This window comes from Falco rusticolus, chromosome 8 (assembly GCF_015220075.1).
Source record: "Falco rusticolus isolate bFalRus1 chromosome 8, bFalRus1.pri, whole genome shotgun sequence".
Taxonomy (NCBI): Eukaryota; Metazoa; Chordata; class Aves; order Falconiformes; family Falconidae; genus Falco; species Falco rusticolus.
In genome coordinates this window covers 1,740,650-1,763,919 of record NC_051194.1, presented here as the reverse complement: position 1 = coordinate 1,763,919, position 23,270 = coordinate 1,740,650, and the positions used below count along the sequence as shown (strand labels likewise).

Here is a 23,270-nt window from a genome sequence, read left to right as displayed (position 1 = left end):
CTCAGTGAATTTCAGAAATCTAGCAGCTGTGGGTTTAAAGCTTTCTCTGCCAACTCTAACAAGCCAGCTCTCAAGTAGTAACTCAACCAGAAAAATCCATAACCACCTTTAAATTCTCAAGGAAATAAAACTAGCTCTGTGTGCCTTAAGTTGAAACTGAGTAATTTTCAGTGATCTTGCTGATATAATCAGTTTCCAGTTCTGAGCTTAGGAGATGACACTAAACTACCTCCAAGAGTTTAGTTTATTTTTCACTGAATCTAATGCATTCTGCCATGGCCTCCCCTTTCTTTCCCACCTGACACCAACTGGTTCTGGTCTGTAGAGTTGCAGAACCTGCTGCAGCCATTTAATTAATCTAGTAGGCTAGTGACAGTTCTTTACAGCCAGTCCAAATTTTTACTTTCGCTGGATGAGCATGTAGGACAGACCCCCCCATCCTTTCTGCTGTTATTCCTTAATATTTCAAAGGCTTGGGTCCTCATTGTCAACATCCCCTCTTCCCCAGTTTACAGCAATCAGATACATAGCGTTAACCTTTACATACAGCCAAGCGGAAAACTCATGTATTTGTGTCGGTAGCACCTGAAAACCCAGTGTAAAACAGCATTTCATGTAGATAAAACATTTGAAATTAACCAGTGCATTGTACTAAGTTCAGAATACACATACCAAAGCACTGCTAGCCTTTTATCTGCAGCCGTAGCATCCGGTGCCAAGTAATTCTTCAGTTTCATAGTGTATCTACACAGACAACAAGTAAACAACACAAAGATTACTGTATCATTTACCAATCACAAAACACTGAAGTTTTTATAAATTTCTAGTTTCAACTGTCTTCAGAAACCTCTCTCAGACCATAAGCAAAGTGCAGACTGGGTAGTAATTGGAGTAACCTTGTCTTTCATGTTATGCGTTGTAGAGAGGCTTCAAGAGCCTTAGCAGAAAGCATCTCAAGCATCATGAAAACACTTTAAGACTCAGCAACTGGAACAAACTGGTAAGTGATCAAGTTTTATTGGAGGAACGATAAGAGATCTGAAAAGTTGGCAGCAAAACTGTAGTAAAACTTGAAGTTCTGATTTCCAGACCTCTTTCCCACCCACCTGACTTTTCCATATGCTTTGCAATGCTTACTTGATTAATTCCACAGTTTCTGAATACATAGGGAACGGGGACTTGGATTCCTGAGCATTTTTCTCCAATGCATTCCCACATTCAATGAACGACACTACAGCATCTAGGTAGTACACAGCCTTCTCAAACCTGTCAGACTGAGATTGGAAAAAAACCTTTTAAGAACAAAAACCAGAGAGGAAGCACAAGAAAGCTCCAGTACAGAAGGGCAGCAAAATGGCAAAAGTAGTAAACAAGCCACAGTATAATGGGCAAACCTTGGATAAGTATTGGGGATTTACTTACCAATGCATCTGCATTATGTTTTAACTTCTTTGCTTCTTGTAAATAATGATCAGCTGAGTAAGTCCTGTAACAGAGGACACAAACTTAGGGGGGCTCCACTCACACTGCGTTTTTCCCCTTTATGACTCAAGTTTCTTAATATTGCTAAATTTTTTTTTTGTCTAATTCAAATTACAGAAGCTACACTATAATAAAGGTGTTAAAGTTGTTAAAATAGTTAACTAGCATGATTAGTTACAGTATGATAGAATTTGTTAAATAGTTTTAAGTTAGTTCTCTAGTTTCAGGTAATTCAAAATGGCATTTCAAGCAAGTTGATAAGTACACATGATTTGGTTAAATTTATTGCATTTGACAGTCAGTCAAGCAAACCAAACATTTGACCAACAACAGGGGCAAGGGAAGGAAAAAAACCTACAAAATTTGAGAACAAATGAATCCACTGCCTCCAGGACTGGCATTACTGAAGGTGTGAAATATTTAAAAATTATGGTAATAATACAAAATAAATCAAGATGCAGTCAGGTGGTAATCGCTTTTGCTTAGTCACCCAAGACAATCAATGCTAAATGGCTTTCACAAGTAGATGAGCAGAAGGTAATCATAAAAGTGTAATTATACATTTCAATATATTAACATTGAAATAAATTCTCCCATCCAACCTGTCTTACTTGTGTAAGGATTAAAGATATTTGAAATTTTTAAGAGTCCACTTACAAAAAATTGATGTAATTACAAAGCAAAAGTTAATACTAAAAAGATTATACACCTACAAAATTATTCAATCAGTCCAGACCCAAGAAATCCTGAAACGTCTCAGTCATAACCATAAGATTATAACATGCCGCTGTTCCAAAGCACAATTACTGTTCCCTGGGGGGTGCTTTCATTATGTCTACCTATACTTCAATACATATTCAGATTTTATTTTTTTAAGAAGTTTGATCTTATCTCAATTTCTTGGCCCTGTTCAGTCTTGGAATAATTACAAAATCCCCCTAAAGTATTTTGTCCTGAATGATTGATAGTGTACTCCAATAATCAAATTCACTTAAAACTTTTTAAGGAATAACTACCAGGAGTAAAACACTGACAAGCTAGCTTGCCCACTTCCAAAGAGATCTTAATCAGGAAGTTACTTTTACATTCGGTATAAACATAATTTTATCGGTAAAGTAAACTTAAAAGAACAACAAAAAGAAATGCTTTAAGAGCAAGCATTGTACTGAGATATGAATTGGTACAAGTGAAACCTAAAATCTGCACAAGACTGCACAAATATTTGTTATATTTTCTTTTCAAGATATTTAACCCCACAGGATTCAAGCCCAATCACACCCTTGTGGATCTGAAATTTAACAATAATAAAAAAAGGCTCCTCTCTACTATCAATGACAACTCCTGACTCTAGAGGACGTGGGCTCTGTTGAGAGGGGAACAGACAGGTAGCAGCAGTGCCCTGGTGAGGTGAAAAGAAGCCATCAGCATTTAAAAACAGAACAACTTTGAGCTATTTAAGTCCACTGCATGGTCCTTTTATGCTCAGGAATGTACAGGGCAGGCTCCAGTACCTCCTCAAGGACTGCACCCTCTGCCAAGTGAATGGCACAGGAAGCGCTCAGACAGGCACATCCATGCAGGAACAATGCGCAGCTCTCCAGAGTGTGAACCCGCACTTAACGTCTTTTGTGAAGCAAAACGACAACTCTTCTCCAAGGGGAGCTGGCTATCACGACATCGATGCAGGAATAATGCGCGGCTCTCCAGAGTGTGAGCCTGTACTTAACATCTTTTGTGAAACAATGACAGCTCTCCTCCGAGGGGAGCATAGGAGCTGGCTATGCTCGAAATTCAGAGCCTCACAAAGGGAAAGGCATCATTTGCTGTTCTTACCTATCATCAAAAACAAGTTTTGCTCTTCTTGACTTTGAACTTTCCATAGACTGAGCAGACACAGGAGGGCAATTTGACGAACTGTTCAGAATCTTTTCCTGAAAGGAAAATTATTGCCAAATAATAAATTTAAAGAACAGTTAAATCTTCTCTGCCTTCAAGAAAAGCATTTGTTGCATAAATTTCTCCCATGACTTCATGCATTACATGTGGTAAGGTCAGTTTTGCAGCTGATTTATCTGCTGTTCACCGTAGACAGTAACACAGCTCCCATGGGGCTTTCACCTAACGCTGGCACAGAGGTACACACAGAGGCTACAATCGAGCTCCTCACTCTAATACACCAGGAGATCTCCACTAGAGGGAAGAATGTAGCCCAGGCTTTCAAGACACACCCAGATCCAGAAAATCCCTCCCTAAATCTCCCATGTCACCCTCCCCAAGTCCTGTTTTTCCACTCTAACAAAGAGATGATTAATATTTTTATGATTTCTTGTTTCTTTCAACAATACACTCTGCCGAATGTCTTTACCTCGAATAATAATAATAAAAAAGTATTTTGGGAGGATAAACATCATCTTCAGGGAGAAAAGTTAACTGATTTCACAAACACATTGTCCTCGCTCCCCTAAATGGCTCAACATAACACTTCAGGCTAAAGACCAGACACTACAAACACACCCGGAACCCTAAGTGAATCTACTTTTCGTAGCTAAACAGTATAAAACGCCTCAGCTTCCTATGTGGCTCCTACTCTCTTGGTTTATCATGATCAAAGGCCATCTATATAGACGTATTTCATAACCTGCATTTATCAGATTACTGCTAACCAGAAGGATCCTAGAGTTGCAAGGCATCAAATTCACAGTGATGCACTACCTACCATTGTAATGTGGAAACAATAACAAAATGTGCATTGCAATGCAGGAAGAGTATATACTACTATAAGACAAGCATGACTAAGCATATCTTAAGCCAGTTGTTAATTCATGAGATTTTTATCATTTTATACTTAGGGACGTTTCTATGCTGACAAGTAAAGAAAGGACAAAGCCTCAGCCTGTAAGTAAATTGACTATCTACAGTTCCTGGAAGTGTCGTACACAGACACCAATATATGCAACCCTGCCACGCTTCTAAAATCTCATGGTATTGGCATCTGAAGTAATGCAGCATGTCTCCCGGTTCAGATATTCACGAACTCCACCCTGATGACTAAGTTACTTTCTGCCATTGCTAATGTCTATTTGCTGCTCTACTCCTCCCCAAATCAATTATCTTTCCTGAACATTTTTAGATTTGCTTCTAAGCTTTTCAGTGACTGCAAATACAACTACCGAGGTTTAGCAGTTGCTTAAGCTACCAGAGCTGCCACAGCCTGTCGGAGGCTCTGGGGCTTTGCTGCAGAGAGTTTGCAGACAGGCGCACCACACCTGCCACAGACATTGGCATCACAAAGACAAGCCAAAATCCCTCCCAATTAAACACGCTGTGCTCAACAACTGGCTGCACAATAGAAACTGCTCACAGGTATTCAACAATACACTCTCAGATGTCCGCACAGGCTGATCTCTGTCCAGTATTACACACTTATATACCGATGAAAAAGCACATTAAAACTTAGTAAGACTATAATTTTCCTATAATATTTAAATCACATCACACCTAAATACCTTCCTAACACAAATCCCTTAAAAAACATTTTCTGCACCATCTTTATAACCATGTTTTCTCCACTCTAACCATGGGGAGAGTGCTGTACATTCCTGAAGCTGGAGTTAAAGTAATCTTTCTGTGGTCCTACAATGTCACAGAACAAGAGCTACAGCTTCCTATGAGAGTGGACCAAGCTCCTGCTCTCCTTAAAAATCAGGACAAGATCTGTATCTGCTCTGATGAGACAAGAATAACCTCATTGTTCCATTTACTGCTGTGTGAACAGTTTTCTAGTGATATTTCTTATTAACAAAGTAAAGAATAAATAAGCAGCATCAGTAATCAAAAGACAACTAAATGCATTTCACTAATTAACATGAGAATTTGGTAGGAATAGGCATTAGTATTCCACAATCCTTCCAAAGTTGTTTTCCAGTTTATAGACCTCCAAGGTACTTAAGTCCTACAACATGAAACAATGCATACCTAAAACTAATTAATTTTAACTTGAACTGCAAATTATTGTTTAGATTACACAGAGCATGTCAAACTGCAAAGCAAAGAAACAGGCTTAAGGCATTTACAGAATAAGGACTTCACCTTGGTTTCTTTAGCACTGCTTGAACCCTTCCCCTCCGTCTTTTTTTGTTTAGAAGATGAGCTGCTTTTACTGCCACTGCTGCTCTCCTTGCTAAGGTTGCTGCTGGACTTTAAGGATGATGACTGACTGACAGTCCTCTTCCGGGACCCATGTTCTTGCTTGGAATCTTTCTGCAGCGCTGGGGCAGCTGGAGACGGCAGTAAATCCTTCTCTTTAACAGTACTTGGCTTTGAAGACCTGGACAAAATGGACAAATTGAAGTTTTAGGTTTCTTTCCTTGAAAACCAAAACCAACCAACCAACAAAACCCCCAAAACCCAACACCACAAAACTTTATTATTTTTAATACAATCAAGATCTTTATTGTTAGACCTAGCAAACCAGTTATGGAGGAAAAGAGAGTGATCATCTCAGTAAGCAGGGTTCTATGAAGCCAGATTGAACTCGTTTTCACCATTTTATTTGTTCTGACCTGAAAACACAGTAGACAAGTTCTAACCATAAAACCACATCCCTACAACAGTTCTTAAAAAAACACCCTAAACACTTACAATGCAAGAAATCAATGCCAATGTTAGCGCCAGCCTGTCTGTTGCAGACTAGTCAGCCTAACAGCTCAGAAAAAATATGGTCCATATAAATGTTCCCTGGAACCCAGGGAACTGGAAAGCTTTCTCAGCATAGCCTTTCAGTAAACTCTTACCTTCGCTGCCGAGAGCTACTGTTGGCTATTCCTGGCTACCCATAATAATTATTTCTACATTATTTTTATAAGGTATTGATATAGTTTAATTTAATTAAGTGTCCTTCAGACAGCACTCGCAATTAAGCAAATATCAGAAGTAATAGTTTAAAAAAAGCATAATCTAGCTAGCAATGCATCCATTCATGCTATATCCGTGTTCCAAGAAACAGTAAGACACTATTTAACTCAGAATGGGTAAACAAGATTTCTAGCATCTGATGTGCTGCAGCTTTTCACATATTTGTAATTTGGAAATTGCTCACTATATAGAATTATTTTCCATGGCATAATTATACCAGCTTTCAGTTGCTTAATCTGAAATAGCTCAGTTTTAAAAGGCAGTGAGGAAAAAAATTAACTCTTTCCCATGGATTAACACTGACCAAGAACTAAATCAAAGCCAAAGCATAACAGCTATTACAAAAAGCATGGAAAATTACATAAAAGTAAAAGAGTATTAAACAGTGTTATTGATTCGCTAATTCTGTGTTACTTTGCCTTTGTGTAACTCACACTTCTTTAGCTAACGCATCAAGCAAATGTGAAGCTAAATCCATGGATCCGAATCTCAATGCCTTCAGCTTTCCAGGCAATACCAGTTAATTTATTCAGTTTACCAACTTGCTAAATGGAGAATTACTAGATTGGGTTAATTTAAAAGCACAGATTTTGCAAGACCAAAAAACTAGATGCAGAGCTGATTTCTAAAACAAAACAGAACCCTGCTGTATACGAGACAAAAAACAGGAAGCATATTCCATAATACACCAACCCTTCACACAAGGGGTTACCTCACTACTGTTAAGTGAAAAAAAAAATGTCGTTGGCCAATGTTTTTTGTTATGGTAATTAATTTCCAGCAGCAACTAGTGGAAACTCTAAAGTAAATCTGTCTGAAGGGTAAGAAACAATGAAAAATTTTAGGATTGATTAATAATGAGGAAACACTTTGCAGGGGGTAGGAGGAAGGAGGACAGGGGGGAAGATGACACCCATCTCCTTGATCACCCTGAGCCTTTGCTGTTGAAAACATAGCCAAGATACTCACTCCCTGCTGCTAGAAGTCTTGTGTCCTGATGGAGCTTTTTCTTCCAGTTTCGTTTTCTTGCTTTCACTGGCTCTGTTTTCATCCTCGTTCTGAGCAAAGCAAACAAGAAATACATCCAGGCAAACGTCCACATTTACAGCTTCACGAAGAGTAGCAATGTTTCACATTAACAAACTTAATTTGGCAGGCATTTTGCAGTGTCCAGAATAAGATACATACAGACCACAAAAGTATGCCCTACAGCATCTAGTCCATACAAAATATTTGCCCAAGCCCTGATATTGGAACATCATGAAAAACAAAGTCTGGCTTATAAATTATCAACCTACGTGAAAGAAGTAGCAGCTAAGCAGTTGCTCGCTTTAGCACAAATGTTTTTATCACCATGCAATACCTGAGATCAAGGAAACAATTTTATGTCATCAAGCCTAACAGAGGTGCTTTATGAACGCCAGGAAAAGGTAAAAGTCTTGCAGTCTATTAAGTAAGCTCAGGGATGTTGAAGACTAGCTTTTTATATAAATGTAATCCTACAGTCAAAGGGTCTTGAAGTTAAATCTCTAAGCAGCCTTCAGCAAGCACTGGAAGTATCAATACAGTGAAGACAACGGAAAACAGGGCCTCACAGAATAAATAATCCAGCAACATAACCCAGATTCAGACCTGAAGGTTTCATTTTTGTTACGCTAACGCTGCAACCCTGAGCCTTATGATCAAGGAAACGTGAGCAAATAATGTGTAGAAATGAAGTGGTGATGGCTGCATACAGAGCGCTCACAAACCTAAAAACTGGAAGGCTGGGGGGAAGGGGTGGGGTTTTCTTTAGCTGCCTCAACCAGGCATGCATCTTCTCTGGCATGCACCAGTACGCATCAGAGTAATCAGGATTCAAACCAATTAACAAGCAGACTATTTTCTGGGATAAAGCCTAAATTTAATTGGTCTTACCAAAGCTTTCTGGTTTAGACATAAGAGCACAGACCCTTAATGCTGTAACTCCCAATGTGTACTGAGAGGCACAACTACTCAAAGAAACAGAAGTCAGTGTGTTCAGAGCCACTGGAGCAGGTGAGTGCAGTCCTGGGAACATCAGGAATTACATAGTAACTCTTGCAAAACGTAATTAATCATTGTACTGGTCAGAGTTACTCCCATTTTACAAAAAAAAGCTCATACTTTCTCACTTCACTTTGTCATCCAGACAAAATAGGAATCTTGGGTTTCTCCTGTACTGTTCTTCTGTTTGCAGTTACATGTCAAGTCTCCTAGGCAACACCAATTTCAGTAAGCAATCAAGTTTACTTAGGTTGCTCAGTAGGAAAACTGGTTTAACTGAAATTAGGTATCTCCTCTAGAGGGTCAAATGACTCTAAATGATATCATATAATCCTTTGATTCCACATGTCAACAAAGTCTTACAACCGCTGCCAAATCTCTGTCAAAATGAAATTTTGAGAATGAAATCCAGAGTAGCATGGCAATTTTTGAATCCCTGAACCAGGGCTTCACAGTCCTAACATCAGGGAAACCAAAATTTATAAAAACTCACTGGATCACTGAGTCCATCTGACAGGCACAAGTTTGCTCTTTATACAGACTGTATATGTTTTGAGGTTTCTAAAAGCAGTTTAAATTACACCACCAGCTACTTCTTACCATTGTCTCCAATGATACTTGGAGTAACACTCCAGGAGTATTACTTCTATTCAGCTCCCACATTTGAGTCCTGTCCCATTTTACTGCACTCAGGCATTCCCGCTCTTTGTTTATAGTTGAAAAGATAAAATGCTTTTTTAGAGAAGATTAAACATTGTTATGGAGAGAGCCTTCTGCTCCCAGTAAAGGAGCACCCCTGACATTATGGTTTCTGCTGCTGCAATGCCCCAGGGCCATTTCTGTCCCATCCCTTGTCCTGGCAATACGTTACATGATTCACTGGTTCAAGGAGGCAATCCAGCTGAATACTGCCTTTTTTTTGGCCAGGTGAATTTTCCATTGGATCAGCTGCCTGAGCTGGCCTGCGGTGCAACAGGAGGTGTTGCCAGATCAAGTGGAGGCATGAGGCATGCAGCGCCCAGAGGTACAGCAGTTGTGCCACCTCCCTGAACTCCAGCTACAGTGCTAATACTCCTACAGGTTCAACCTCCTAAGAAAATCCCAGTAGTCTCTACTATAACAGTATAGGGATGATCAATGTGTTCTACACAAAATAACTAGCCAAAGTCACCTCCTGAATTGCTCAGTCACTACACTGGGTATGATCTGGATTGCTGGGCTATATGCTTGACACCAGCACCAATCCACTAAGGGGCCCCAATAACAGGTAAATCTCTACAAAATCATCACCTGCTTATGTTTCCTTTTGCCTTTTGTAGAACTTTTGTCAGACGACTGCTTCTGGGATTCTCTCACGTGCTTCTCTGGCACGTTTTTCTTTTCCACTTTGGGTGCGTCAGCATCCTTGTAAGGCTTCCCTGGTATTCTTGATAAGAGGCTCAGGTCAATCTTCACAATAAGTGGGTACCTTTCATCAGGATCACTGAGTGGTGAAAGAAGCTCTTTCTCTTCCATAGGAGAGAACATTCTTTGCCGAAAAAAGCCATCATCCTCCTCCATGGAAGATTTAACAGGAGTCCTATTGCTCTCAGAGTATTTGGGTGTTTGTGATGAAGGAGGCAGGCTCTCATTTTCATCAGAATCAGAGGATGAGGTATCTGTTTCTATGAATTCCCTGGATTTCTGGGCAGATTTGCTCGAAGCCTTGTATTTCTTTTTCTCTGCTGTAGGCCGAGGGGAAGATTTGGGTTCTTTCTTTATATTGGGTTTTCTGGAGCCTTTTGTGGCTGCCTTATGCCTGTTTGAAGGTATATTTGTTGCCATGTCTACTGGGGTTTCACTTTCTATTTTAAGACCTCCTCTAGGTTCTTCAATAGATGTCTTTTCTGCTTTCTTGGGCTGCTTTTTACCTACAGTCCTCCTCTGTGACGAGCTGTCACTCTGGGCAGGTGACTTCTGCCTGCCACGACTGCTCTCTGAGCCCTTTTGGGTGGGTTTGGAATCTCGCCCAGGTGTAGAAGAAATCGAATCCTTGGATCCACTTTGATCAGTGTAGCCGCTCCCTGTCCCCTGATCCCGTCCCTCTTTTTTGTAGCCTTGGGAAGATGGGATATTGCTGTCCACGGAAGAAGCTGGTGACACTTTATGTGAATTAACTTTGTTCAACCAGTTATCCAGTTGCCACTTGTTTGTTGGTGGTGGCTCTGGCTAGAAAAAAAATTTAAAAACGAGTGTTAGATAAAATATTTTACATTTCTTCCACCTTCTCAGGGGACAGCTGTACTGTGCTATGGGCCAAAAAACCTGAGATAAATAACAAATCTGAGATAAACAACAAATGAAATATAGGTTGATGAATATAGGTACAAGTAACAGCCCTCATTTCTTCATCTGGAGCAGGTGCCATCAACAGGCAGCATGTACTGCCATAGCCTTCCACACTATAAGCCTGCAGTTTTTTGAAGCTACTGTTGCCACATACAACTTCTGCTCTCCAACAGGTAACGGATAGTAAAAATCATCTCAAATTCAAACATCAAATGCATGCTTATATAGAGAACTGTTACAATATCAAATTGCAGGTACTTCAGCAAAAGAACAGTCCATCTTGGAAACTGACCACATATTTGTCAGTCTATTACTTTTTTTTTAAAAAGCACTTTTACATTTATTAATCTTTTCTGCTTTCGAAACTCAGGATTAATGCCAAGCTAATGAAAACAGCCCAAACACATGTCAAATCCTACCTCAGGGGAAGCACTCTGTGATGGTTCATTAGCTTCACTATCACTGGAACTGCTTTCACTTTCAGAGTCAGATCCTGAACTGCTTTCAGATCCACTATGGCTGCTCGAGTCATCCCTTGAATTATCTGCTCCTTCACTGTTATGCTGTGAAGGTTCAGAATTACTGAAAACAAAAATGAGGAAAAATAAACAAATGCTATCCAAGGCAAAAATATATCCTAGAAGTCCTTTCATTAGAAAGAAAAAAAAAGTATTATTTTAAATAACAGTTACTAGAAAATTAAACATAACTGAACACAGTCACCCTGGAAACAAACAACAGCCTTTATTTTTCCCCGCTTGCCAAAGTGGTCAGTAAAATTTGTATGATATAAGCTATTTAATCACTGATTAAATTCTAATCACCTTTTGCTTTAACACAAGACAAAAAAACCCCATGAATTTTAGAAATGAGATCAAGTCAAGAGCTCTGACTGGGCTGAATATCACCACTCTACTTTCTATGCTGCAATCTACCAGGAATGCCTACCTTCCAGGTGTGCTCCTTGGCACTGTCTTATCGCAGTCCTGCAATTAGAAAAAAGAGCATGAAGCTTCTAGAACTTATTTTATGACTGTAAATACAATTAAGTTGCAAAGCATCAATTTAGAGCCTTTCAATTTTTAAAATTATTTAGCCTGAATAGCACCTTAATTCAGTACTTGTAGACAAATTAAAGTGCTGCATTTTCCTTACACAGAAAGAAACACAGAGTTATTTTCTCCAGATTTTCACCACCAGTCTGTTATCGCAGAGTCCCATATATTCTGACTACAGTTCTAGGAGTCCCTGTTTCCACCACTCACTAATACCATTTCCATCTTTTTGACTCTGATGATTCAACGTTTTACAATATTCCAGAGATGCTCAGAGTACTAGGAGTTAACTTTGAGTACTATCTTCAAAGTTTTCCACATGAAGAAAATCAAGTACAAGAACTGGGAACAGGAAGAAAAGAAACAAAACAAGAGAGGAGGGTGGATTACTGCTAGGTAGCACAGACCCTACAGGTGTTTTTAATTTAGCACACTAAATGCCTTTTCTGGCAGAAGCTGCATGAAGTTAGTATTGACAAAGAAGAATAAAAAGACTTTTTGATAAAAATCAAAGTGCTGCTATACTGCCAGTTACAGATACAGTATCCTTTATCATCCCAAACACAGTCCAAAGCTACTAATGCACAGAGATGTTCACACCATGTACTCTTTAGCTGGAGTGGCAGAACATGAAGGGTTTGATCTTTACATGGCAGGCCATTACGTATATTTTAAAATCCACTATTGCCAATATACCTTCAGAGAAAGCCCATCTGAATCAGTAAAATGAGCTTTTCTAGAGAAAAGTGTACCATTTTCACAAAACAGGTAATTTTCCCAAAGTTTCCATTTAGGAATACCTGAGTTTTGTCTAAAAACATTCTGTTTGATTTTTGTTTCTTAATCATAAATCTCCTCTTAAGCTGCTCGGTTTGCTGTTGGAATATTGAACACTGCTCAAGTACTGAACCATGAATACATTCACTATGTTTTTCTGAAACTCTCATTTAATGAACATACCTGCTCTCCATCGCTGTCTTCACTACTGCTAAGTTTTAAGTCATCTTTCAACATACTAAGTAAAAGGGAGAAAGTAAGACAAGTTTTTCCACGTACTTTAATTACTTTCAAAGCGTTCTTCTATATTTCAACACGCTATTGTTTATACTACAAATTAGGCTGCATGGGTGAAACCCACAAGATACCATTCTAACATTTGATGTTTAAGAGTGGTGAGTTGAAGTCATTCTTTAGAGAAGAATAAGGATTCTAGTCCTCTGACTCCCTAGTCCATTCTGTTAAATTTCGAAAGGAAATTTGACACAATTTACTAATGCAGGAGGAGCTAACTCATGTGTGTTCAACTCCTTAATACACAATGGCCAAGAACATTGTTTGAAATAGAATCAAGGAAGCCAACACTAGTGGCTGCTTCCTGTCTCATGGCAACAGCACAACTGTTCTAAGTCATAATTATTTTATTATTATTCAAAGCCATAATTATTTATGGTAGTCATACATACACACATTATTTCACAATAACGACATGTGAACACACTGAAAACATATAGCAGGGTACAGGCCCTTTGTGCTTATTGAAAACCACCTTTGAATACAAAAATAAAACATCTTACTCTGTCTGGTTCGATTCACATCTGGAGAAAGAAAATGAGAAAGGATTAAATTCTAATACTTCTGAGTTTCACAGTATAGCTGTTCTACTGACTATCTGAAAAGAAACATCAGCCTTTATGATCTAGTTCCTGAAATATTTTTCATTTCTATCCTTTTACAAAAGATGCATTTATCTCCTTTTTTAAGTTTCGGGGTTTTTTGGTTTTTTTGTTTTTTTTTTTTTTAAGATCACAATCACTTCTTTTTTTCCCTACTAATTATTTAAAACTGTATTGTCGCAGTAAACATCACACCTCGGCTTTCTTCCTGTGCATCCCAGTTCAACACATGTCCTACGCTACCTATTGTTCTTAGATGTTGTCCCACTCCCCAGCTTCGGAAATAGCAGAGTTCCTTCTCGGCAGCCTACACTGCTATGACAAAAGCAAAGCCAAGTGGCGAACTTCTCTTTCTACCCCTCGTTGAACTGGCTGTGTATCAGCATCTTCTTAACAACACATTTTTAGGAAACTGACTGTAAGACTATAATAATTGAGGAGGGTTTCTTTTTGTTCTACTCCCTTCCCATAGGTCATGTGCTTTTTAATCTTGCCAATCCTGCAACATGCACAGACAAGCAGAAGAACAAGACTTCATTTTGTGATTGCATCACAAGAAATGTTAACTCAGAATAACAAGCTTTCAGAAGCTACAACCACTTTCATTAAACATACGATCGGCTGGTAAACCTTTCATAGAAATATTTGTTTGGAAACCATCTGTTAACAGCATATAGTTGATTTTCAGGTATGAGATAGGTGGACTACAGGCACCAAGAATATTCCAGTGGGTTTTTATTTTTCCTTCCAGCTGCATGATCAGCAATGTAAAACATTAGAGGTCTGTGTGCATAACTAACAGAAAAGTTTGTCAGTTAAGAGGCTGAGCAGAACAAACCCAACTAGACCCCAAGCAGAGTTTACAGTCTCCCCCAACATGAAACAGTTCCCTCTCCTGCCTATGCATGCAACTGCTTCCAGCTCACAGCTCTGCAATGCACACGTTTGCTAAATCCCATCCCATCCTGCCCATTCTTGGATGCTGATACCTTCCCGGTTCACAAGCTGATTCCAAGGCCCAAACTCTTGCACACCTATCCTGACAACTGACAAGAAACAGGGGAACAGAAAGGCAGCACAGGGTATTTGTTACTCACTCCAGTGTGCAATACTGAGTCTAACGTCCCAGAAAATGGCTGCTTAAAGATGATCACTGTTTTCTGCCCGTCAAGGAAAAGTATTGCTTAAGTGTCCGTGCAAGAACTGGCACATTCTAGTAAAAGAAACAGCTACTTTCCAAAGCTCTTAGAAGTTTGACTATTGTTCATAAAATGTTTTCTCAACAGCCACTTACGATTTGGATTGATGACCATTGGATGTTTTTGATGAAGGATTATATCGTTCTAGAAGAAAAAAGAAATGCACAGTTGAAAACTCAGCCAGTAAAGTAAGTTACTCCAAAGTTGCCACAAATACAAGGTCTTAGGATAAACCAAGAATGGCTGAGTAGACGAGAGAGTAATAACTAGCTGACATGAGGTACAATCCCCTCTCAGACTGAAGTAGTAGTAGATGTAGAGATAAAATACTAAATAGCGCGAATTATTTAATCAAGAAAATTGATTATAGAAAATCTAAACCAATACACACTTAATCTGTTATTAATGGTGTGAAAAACTGGCTTGCTTCTATCAAGATTAATCTACTGCCTTCTACGTGCAGGATACAGGGTATAGATCACCCTGTCAAGCTAATAGTCAAGGTCTGACATATTTCAGCATCCCTACATAGCTTTTTAGCACATAAACAATCTTTACATCCAGAAATCAAACTCAAAAGCCAATTCTTGCAATAGGAATACATACTGATATAAACAGCTTTTCAGTTTGGGTTCTTTTTCCCTCCCTTTCCTTTAATTCTGGCAAATAGCTAAGCTTAGTTCAACAGAAACAAGAACTGATGCTGTCAAAAGTTTCCTGGAAAATTCAAACAGGAGTTGAAAACCGGTTCTGCGTTTTGATTAACCGAGCCTCTTTACTTACACACCTAAAGATAGTTGCTCCTACAATGTAAACCTATGGTTTAGCATTATGGAATTAAGTTCTAATTTGCTTCCTTAATTCCCTACTGTATCAGGTGTTTAGATTAAGCTGCTTGTGAATATCTAAGACTAAACCGCTCTTCTTTTACTATTTCATCTGTTTCACCACTTCAAGAGGGAGCAGAAAGACTTTTGGAAGGTAACAGCACAAATCAATTCAATGTTACCTGGTATGTAACCTGTGTTAAATTATTAATTTCAGTAATATTCAAAACAACGATATAGTTAAAGAGAAATAAAAGCAGCTTCTGTCCAAAATCTGAAAATGCATTGTGGGAAAAGAAATTCAAGGATATTAGTAAGCATATTACTGTATGAGTTCTTGACCAGTTCTCTCTCTCGATTTTCAAATGACAACGTGAAAATGAACAGTGAAACTGCAATGTGCCATTTCTATTGAAATATAAGCATAAGCATTATTTTGGTTTCTAATGTGTTTCTAAGCAGGGAGCTGTTTTTTTTAAAGGGTGTTTTGTTTTTGTACTCAGCTATATTCAGTTAGATCAATCATAATGGCATTTTTTTTTCAAGAGTTAGAAAACATGACAGATTAAAAATGCAGGGTATTTTCTAGAAGATGGTAACAACTTCGCAACTCAGTCATAACTTTCTAGATTTCAACAAGAAATGCAAAAGAAAATCAGGTTTAAACAGGTTAAAACTTGAGAAAGTACAGCTAATCTTAACTTAGACTCCATCCTATGACCAGTCTGGAAAATCTCATTCGCTAAAAAGCATGAAACAAAAACATTAAACATTTTACAGGAAGTTTAATATACTTACTCTGTTCTCCAGTGCCAAAACTGGACTGCTGAGACTCCTATGGGAATAAAAGATCACAAGCGGGTTTTTTTCACTGGGAATTTTAACATATCAAAAAACATGCTGTGAGCAAGATATTCTTTCTACTGAAAGGATGGCACCTAACCTCTAAAAAAGGAAAAAACCTAACAACAAAAGAGAAAGAGTGATTCTTTATCTGGGCCCAGCTCCTCTCACCAGCCATACCAGGGAAGGGGAGCTTCACGCTCCTCTTCCATCGCTCAGCTCTCCCACTTGCTTCGTTTTAAGAAAGGCCGTGTGCAGCTGTACTACACAAGAGCTGAAACTCCAAAATTCCTATGTAACTTCCATATACCCTAGCTTCATGTACGTTTAGCATGGAGAGGAACTGTTCAGTACGTTTTTCCTTATCTTTCTTACACAACAACTTTGCTACTATTTTTATGTATTTGCATTCAAAGACTTTTCTCTGCATTTTTCTTTTCCACACACTCCCCACTGTGGTAGACAAGTAATGAGTACAGTAACAATCTCCCCCACCCCCCACAAAAAAACCCACCAAACCAGCAACACCACCAATACCACCACCACAAAAAAAAAAAAAAAAACAAAAAAACAAAACCAAAAAACCCCACAAAAGCCCACCTTGTCAACAAAGGGACCTAAAAGACAACAAAACTTAAAAGCTGAAGAGCTCTGCACAGCCTGCCCAAACCCCCGTTTTGGCAATGGCTGCACACAAGTCCCTGGTAAAGGCATCGTTCCTCTTCTGCAAAGGCCAGATCTTCATGTAATCAGACAATTCATTAGTACAAAACCAACTAAACAATGATATGTAACTTCCTTTGACATATAATGAGTCTGTTACCTATACATCTAGCCATGAAAGATAAAGCCTTGCAAAATTTAGGACTTGTATCATCTTCAGTATTCCCATTCCAGAAAACCCAATTCTGACTCCCAGGACATAGTAATTATTTTTTTTAAACCCTAAAATATTGTTTTAGCAAACAAATACGAAGAGGCTACCAAATTACTGGAAACCTACTTCTAGGCTAGAGTGCCATTTTAAAATAGGACCTTCCTGACCTCATTTTAAAATGAGGACAAATGATGGCCCCATAAATAAAAAGTGAAAATATTTGACTCTATTCATAAAGTTACATATGCATATTTTACTTCAATGCTCTGGCAATGGCAAACCAGAATGACAACTCAATAATTATTTCCAGGTTTTTTTGTTATACCTGCGAACAAGTTTTCTCAAGCAGCCAAGTTAGTGACATGCAGCAGTTATATACGCAATTTATAAATTTATATAATTTTTTTAACACAGAAAAGCTTTACACAGCAAAGTACACTTGGAAATTTCTAATTTCCCTTAAAAGTAAAAGCAGTTGCAATAATGCATTGAACAAGTATTTTGTTGACTGTGAACTTGGTAAGGAACTTGCTTGTAAGGTGTTTCAAATGCCTCTAATCTTTACTAACTGAAAGAAAGGAAGGTACAATAAAAATAAAATTAACCTATGTTTAAAGTGCAAAGCAAAGATGAAGTTGGAGAGAAGCCTTATGACTTCAACGGAAAGAAACAGCTACACTTCCTTCAAAATTAATTAACTGATTTTTATCTTTTACACAGGTACAATGAGTACAATTCCCTGATTGCCTTTTTCCACTGTCAGCTTTGACAAGTTGACAAACTGTAAGTCAAAAAAAGAAGTGAAGACCACACAGTAATCAAACACCACACCCACAGAATAACTGCACTGGGGTGAGCACAGGATGAGGAACTGGCACCCATTCTTACCAATAGATGTATCACAAATTCTGCAGAAAACCGGCCTAACTGCTCACTTCAGGCAACTTCCTATTACTAGGGCATAGTGCAGTCTTTCAGTTAAGTGCACTTTAACGAGGCGTTATGTTTAAATGTGCAACTTTTTCCATCTCTCTTGCCATCTGTGTTGTCTTTGAATACTTATTTCTTTAAGAAACTTGGAGATTAAAAAAAAAAAAAAGCTGTACTTTCAACTCCGAAGTTATTTATAGCAATATCTTCTAAAGGCCTACTTCAGAAAGAAGAAATTAAAAACACCTTAAAGGAAGGAAACCCTTTTAACCGAAGTGTAATAGACTGCTGGGGTTAGATACTGAAGACACTGAAGCAGGAAACAAAATCGCAGCTTGTACTCAAACACAAAAGGTGGAGAGAAAAACGCTCGCCAGCTGCGCAGAATGGCAGTCGGGTACCAATTCACATCTGCAGGTTACCAGCTTGGCTGCAGCCCCGGTTGTGCTGAATGGGACCCATTTCCATTTAATGTCTGAAATCTCAGGTCAGATGTCATTTTCATTTCTCAGAAGCAAGTTTCTGTATTACAGCAGATCAAGGGATCTTCTCGGGAACTTCAGCACAGGGCAGATGCTGAGCAAACCTGGAGACAGAATCCACCTCTTCGGAGATGCCTCTAGGTCACTGCACAGGTATGCAGATTCGAAAACTGCCAAACCTCTCATGCTAGTTTGAAATGAAAAACTTTCACTCTAACAGACAGCTGGGATTTTTAATATACTTTACAAACACACCAGTATTTTTTGATTGTAAGTCCATGGCTTAAAAAAAGTTACAGGGGGTAAAATTACAGAGTGTTAGGTCATTGGATAACATTTTTTTATCAAGACTCAGAAATCAACATTTTTTTAATAGCATCCATAAAACTTTCCCTGACCTATTTTCATAATCAGAAGTTTTATCTTCTGATTCAAAGACTTCCTGAAAACTATTAGATAGGTTTATAGTAATCAGAGAGGCCCCTGTCAGGAGTTCGGGTTCCTTCAAGCTACTCACTACCTACACATGGGGAAAATGATCCTAATCCCAAGTGTCTTAAACATAAATTCAACTGGTCCACCAAAGGGAGCTTAATTTTACGTGCACAGGCAAAACATACTAAACTTCTGCACAAAAGAGGAATGCTGTGGAACACTTCAGCATATTACTTGTAAATAAACTGAGCACAGTATTAAAGAGAACAAGCTTTCCATGAACAGTACTGCATGATTAAAGTAAACCACTGTTTTGTTTTGTTTTTTGAATTCTGCTCTGGGTCCAGACTGCACAAGCCTATGGCTCACTAACTCACTGGAATTCTGCAAAGAGCTGCTGCCAAGAATGACAGAGGGGAGAAGGCAGAGGAAATTATAGGCTTTGGATGCAGAGAGAGAATTTGACAAAGTTCCATGGCTAAGATGTGCAGCCACAAAATAGAAAAAGCTGGCAGAAAGTCAAAAGACTCAGAGCAGCCATAAATGGAATTTTTTGCAAACTGGGTGAAGAAATACAATCCAGCTTGATAGGTTCAAAGAAACACAACCTACCTTTTTTGTTCAAATGTCAACAAGGCTGTGCAATCTTACATAGTTTCTCTCTGTGTCAAAGACACATATTTCTGCACACCACCTTTCTTCCCAAACGGAGTCAAATACCAGAGAAACACAGGAACAAGCAGTTCTAGCAGCCCCATAATCAAATGTGCTCAAAAATGTGCAAAGGGAAAACATCTCCCCAAAGGTTCAGGAATAAGTATTCAAAGCAGTGGAATAAGTACCTCTGCCGGTGAGGAGAGGTGTGGGGTTTTTTAATTATTTTTTTTTTACAGTAACAGGTAAGAATCGTTTCCAAGTTCACAGTTTTATACAACACAGCAAATAAACCTGATTAAAAGTAACATACGCAAGATTAATATTGATCTAATGTTAAGAAAACAAATGACAAGATTTATTTCTAGACACGTCCTCAAAAGCACAGCTGAGAACCACATAGTATGTTCTGCATTTTCAGCTCACTGGAGAGAAGCAAGCAAGACAGTGAGCAGGAGCACGGAGCGCCGAGGGCAATGACACCAGGGCTGCCCATAGCCCTGGGGTTTGCTGCCAGTGTGAGAGCCTGAACCATTTAACTTCACACCAGCCCGAGGGAGTTCTGTGGATGTGCACTTACAACATGCTAGCCGAACTTTTGACCAAAAGAAGGTGATGTCAAAGCATTCACGTAAAACGGATTACACTAGAGACCTCAGTGAGGAAGTCTTGAAATCCTTCACTGAACTGTCCTGCTTTGAGGAGTGATTTGGATCAAACAGGAAACTGACAGCAGCCAGCGGTGCTCCAGAAGAGCAGTCTGGTCAGAAAAAGCATAGTCTTAACTATTATGAAGTTAACTTTCAAAAGATAAACAGCGTAATTTCTTCACTCTGAAGTTATGCCAAATTAGGGGTGGAGTACCCCAATCCATTTCAGAGAGATGTTGACTCTGGAGAAAAATTTTATTGTCAAATCTTTTATTGGTAATCAGTAGATACAGGAAGCAAAACATGGATCCTTGAGTGAGTCAGCTATCGCAAGCTGAACTGTACTCGCTGAAGTTGCTACCCACCGCTATCTACCCTGCCTATCTCTACCCTGCCTACCCCATCAGCTTCCGAGATACTGCTCACTGCAGAGTGTATTTCAAGGCAAACAATCACCAGTGCCAGTCTGCCTTGAAATCCTGCTGCTGGGGCTGCCAGATCCAGCCTCAGGGGAGCAAGCAGGCAGCTGAGAGCAAAAGAACTCCTTCCTCAGAGGTGTCAGCTCAAGCAGGTCTCCTGGAAACGTGCCCTGTGCTGTCAACAGCAGCAAAGAGTGACCGATTTCTCTTTAGAATTAATAGCTTAAACACTTCAGTAGTTATTAAGTACATGGGAGGTTAGGAAGAGGACCTTTTTGAACAAGTGATCTGAAAATTTCTTTAGCAAAACATCCAATTTTAAAATTGGTTTGGTTTTTTTTCTAAATTGAAAATGTAAAATCTAATAGAACTATTAATAGACTTCAAAATAATGAGGAAAATTCATTTGATGCAGCAAAGTACATTTAAAATTGCTTAGCATTTACCAGTCAGCCTCCATTACTTTGCTAGACAGAGGTAAATGCACTTGTTTGGTTCTACACAAAATGGTGCAAAGTGTTTCCCCAACAGTGAAAAAGGCTCAATGGCATTTTCAAACCTCAGAAGTATCCTGAAGAAGGTTTGAATTTATGAAACAAGGTTTAAGTAGTAAAAGGAAAGTTACATTATAGACATCTTTGCAAACTGCTCTGTGTGTGTAAACCAGAGAAAAAATGCTGACATTTTCCATAAGGTTACTGCTGACAAATGTTGTGGTGAAGCAAGATAAAAGAGATGCAAAGCACTAAAACAAACCCAGAACTATGCAGAACTGAATTTAGAAGAGTTCCAAAATCCTGATCTTTAACAGGAGTTACTCTTTCAACAGCATTCAGTATTTGACTACAGCACTGACCTTTGTTGGAAAAGGAAATTTTGACGGTTCAGTTTTGCATGGTGTATGAATAGCAGTCAGTGGAGGAGGCCAAGAATGGGTCATCTCCTACAACCAGGAAAAAAAAAAGGAAAGCTATTAACAAAATTAAAAAGCAAAGATTTCATGTTACAATCTTGACTCAAATGGCTACCCTGTCTCTCAGGTTTCAGTTCACTGTCCACACTTCACTAAGCTTTATATTCAAATATTAATTTCCCAAATGTGGAACAAAGATTCTGCATATAAACCTAGATTTCAAATTGTCAGCCGTGAGATAAGACAGTTAAGCTGTAATAACAAGCAGATCTGAACATAAACTCCAGCAGAATTTAAGAGTCTGATCACTTAAGATTGTGAATAGCACACGTAGCATACAAGGATAGCAAGAAGAATCCTATGAAAGGAAAGCCTATAAAGTTTGAGGAAAACGGGGAAACATCAAATGCCTGAAGCTGGGAAGAAAGTGTCTTGTATTCTCTCAGAGCATCTCCAAGGACCATGCAGTACCAAAGGTGAGAGCAAATGGTAAGCCACAGAAATGCTCAAGGGAAACATGATCAATTCTTTTGTGATGGTAGACATACAACCAGGGGGATCACATGAGGGGTAAAAAGACTTGAGAAAATAACCTGGGTAGAAGAGAAGGGAAAGTTTTGCTGTGGGGTAGGAAAAAACCTACTACAGATTATCAGAATGTCAGGACTGTATTTTGGTGGAAGAAATGGGCAATTCTGGTTAGGTTAACAGGGAGGAGGCCTAGAAGAACACGAATGCAGTGAGGATATCCAGAAGATGATGTGCATACCCAGCAACGCTCAGTACCCAGCTCACACCGCTCTGCTTCCAGTTTTCCCTGGTCTGCCTGCACTAGAGGAGTAATTGAAGAGCCCTCCTGTAACAACTTGCAGCCAAGTCAATTTAAGAGGCACTAATCAACTGCAGAGTACTTTCCACCTCTTTAGCAATGTTTGCATTTTCAGTAAGTAAGCTATGAACAAAACCACAGAGAACTTACTTTCAGAATTTCATCCACGCAGCTCACATCACCAGACGCTGATGCCTACAAATCAAAACTCAAGATTAACTTCTCCTAAAGCAAATTTTCCTTAAAAGATTCCAGGGGCTAGAAACATTTAAAAAGCCTTCAATTCTTATCATGATTCATATGGACTCTATATAGATACAAACAGATCTTGCTACTTCTTTTCAGCAACGTTAATTTTAATATCAGATAGATCCATAGTTTATGGTATGAGTCACATCCAGTTCTGAAAAGCAATACATGAGATCTATAAAAAGTTGACAATAACGTCTTACTTTTCACTTGACAGTTAAAGTGATCACAGGCAGTTTGATATTATAAACTTGGGGGGGGGGGGGGGGGGCGGGGGGAAGAGAATCGTAGCTTTCAATCATTTCCTGGAAGATGCCACTGGATAATATCTGAATTCCAATGCATGACCGTGAAAGCCCAGTAATGACAAACTGCATTATGAAGTAAAACATACATTACAGCGTGACTCTAGAAACAGCAATAATTATGAAACTATGAATCTTCTGCATCCCTGATGGCTACAAGCAAAAAGGAAGCAAAGCTACT

The 23,270-nt window shown here is 38.9% G+C and overlaps 1 protein-coding gene across 8 annotated transcripts in view; it reads right to left on the bottom strand.

Moving 5' to 3' along the window:
• Positions 1-23,270, bottom strand: part of AFF4 (AF4/FMR2 family member 4) — a 54,176-nt gene that overhangs the window by 8,831 nt on the left and 22,075 nt on the right. For 7 of the 8 annotated variants that reach the window (XM_037397581.1, XM_037397575.1, XM_037397577.1 and 4 more), the window contains exons 4-18: positions 22,686-22,730; positions 21,650-21,736; positions 16,302-16,338; positions 14,772-14,820; positions 13,379-13,399; positions 12,765-12,819; positions 11,698-11,735; positions 11,169-11,331; positions 9,712-10,629; positions 7,366-7,454; positions 5,572-5,809; positions 3,316-3,413; positions 1,423-1,486; positions 1,138-1,274; positions 673-744 (exon numbers count right to left, since the gene is read on the bottom strand). In XM_037397581.1, the coding sequence (XP_037253478.1) occupies positions 673-744; positions 1,138-1,274; positions 1,423-1,486; positions 3,316-3,413; positions 5,572-5,809; positions 7,366-7,454; positions 9,712-10,629; positions 11,169-11,331; positions 11,698-11,735; positions 12,765-12,819; positions 13,379-13,399; positions 14,772-14,820; positions 16,302-16,338; positions 21,650-21,736; positions 22,686-22,730 (2,111 nt within the window). The remainder of the gene's footprint in view (positions 1-672; positions 745-1,137; positions 1,275-1,422; positions 1,487-3,315; positions 3,414-5,571; positions 5,810-7,365; positions 7,455-9,711; positions 10,630-11,168; positions 11,332-11,697; positions 11,736-12,764; positions 12,820-13,378; positions 13,400-14,771; positions 14,821-16,301; positions 16,339-21,649; positions 21,737-22,685; positions 22,731-23,270) is intronic. The other variant, XM_037397576.1, reaches the window with a different exon arrangement.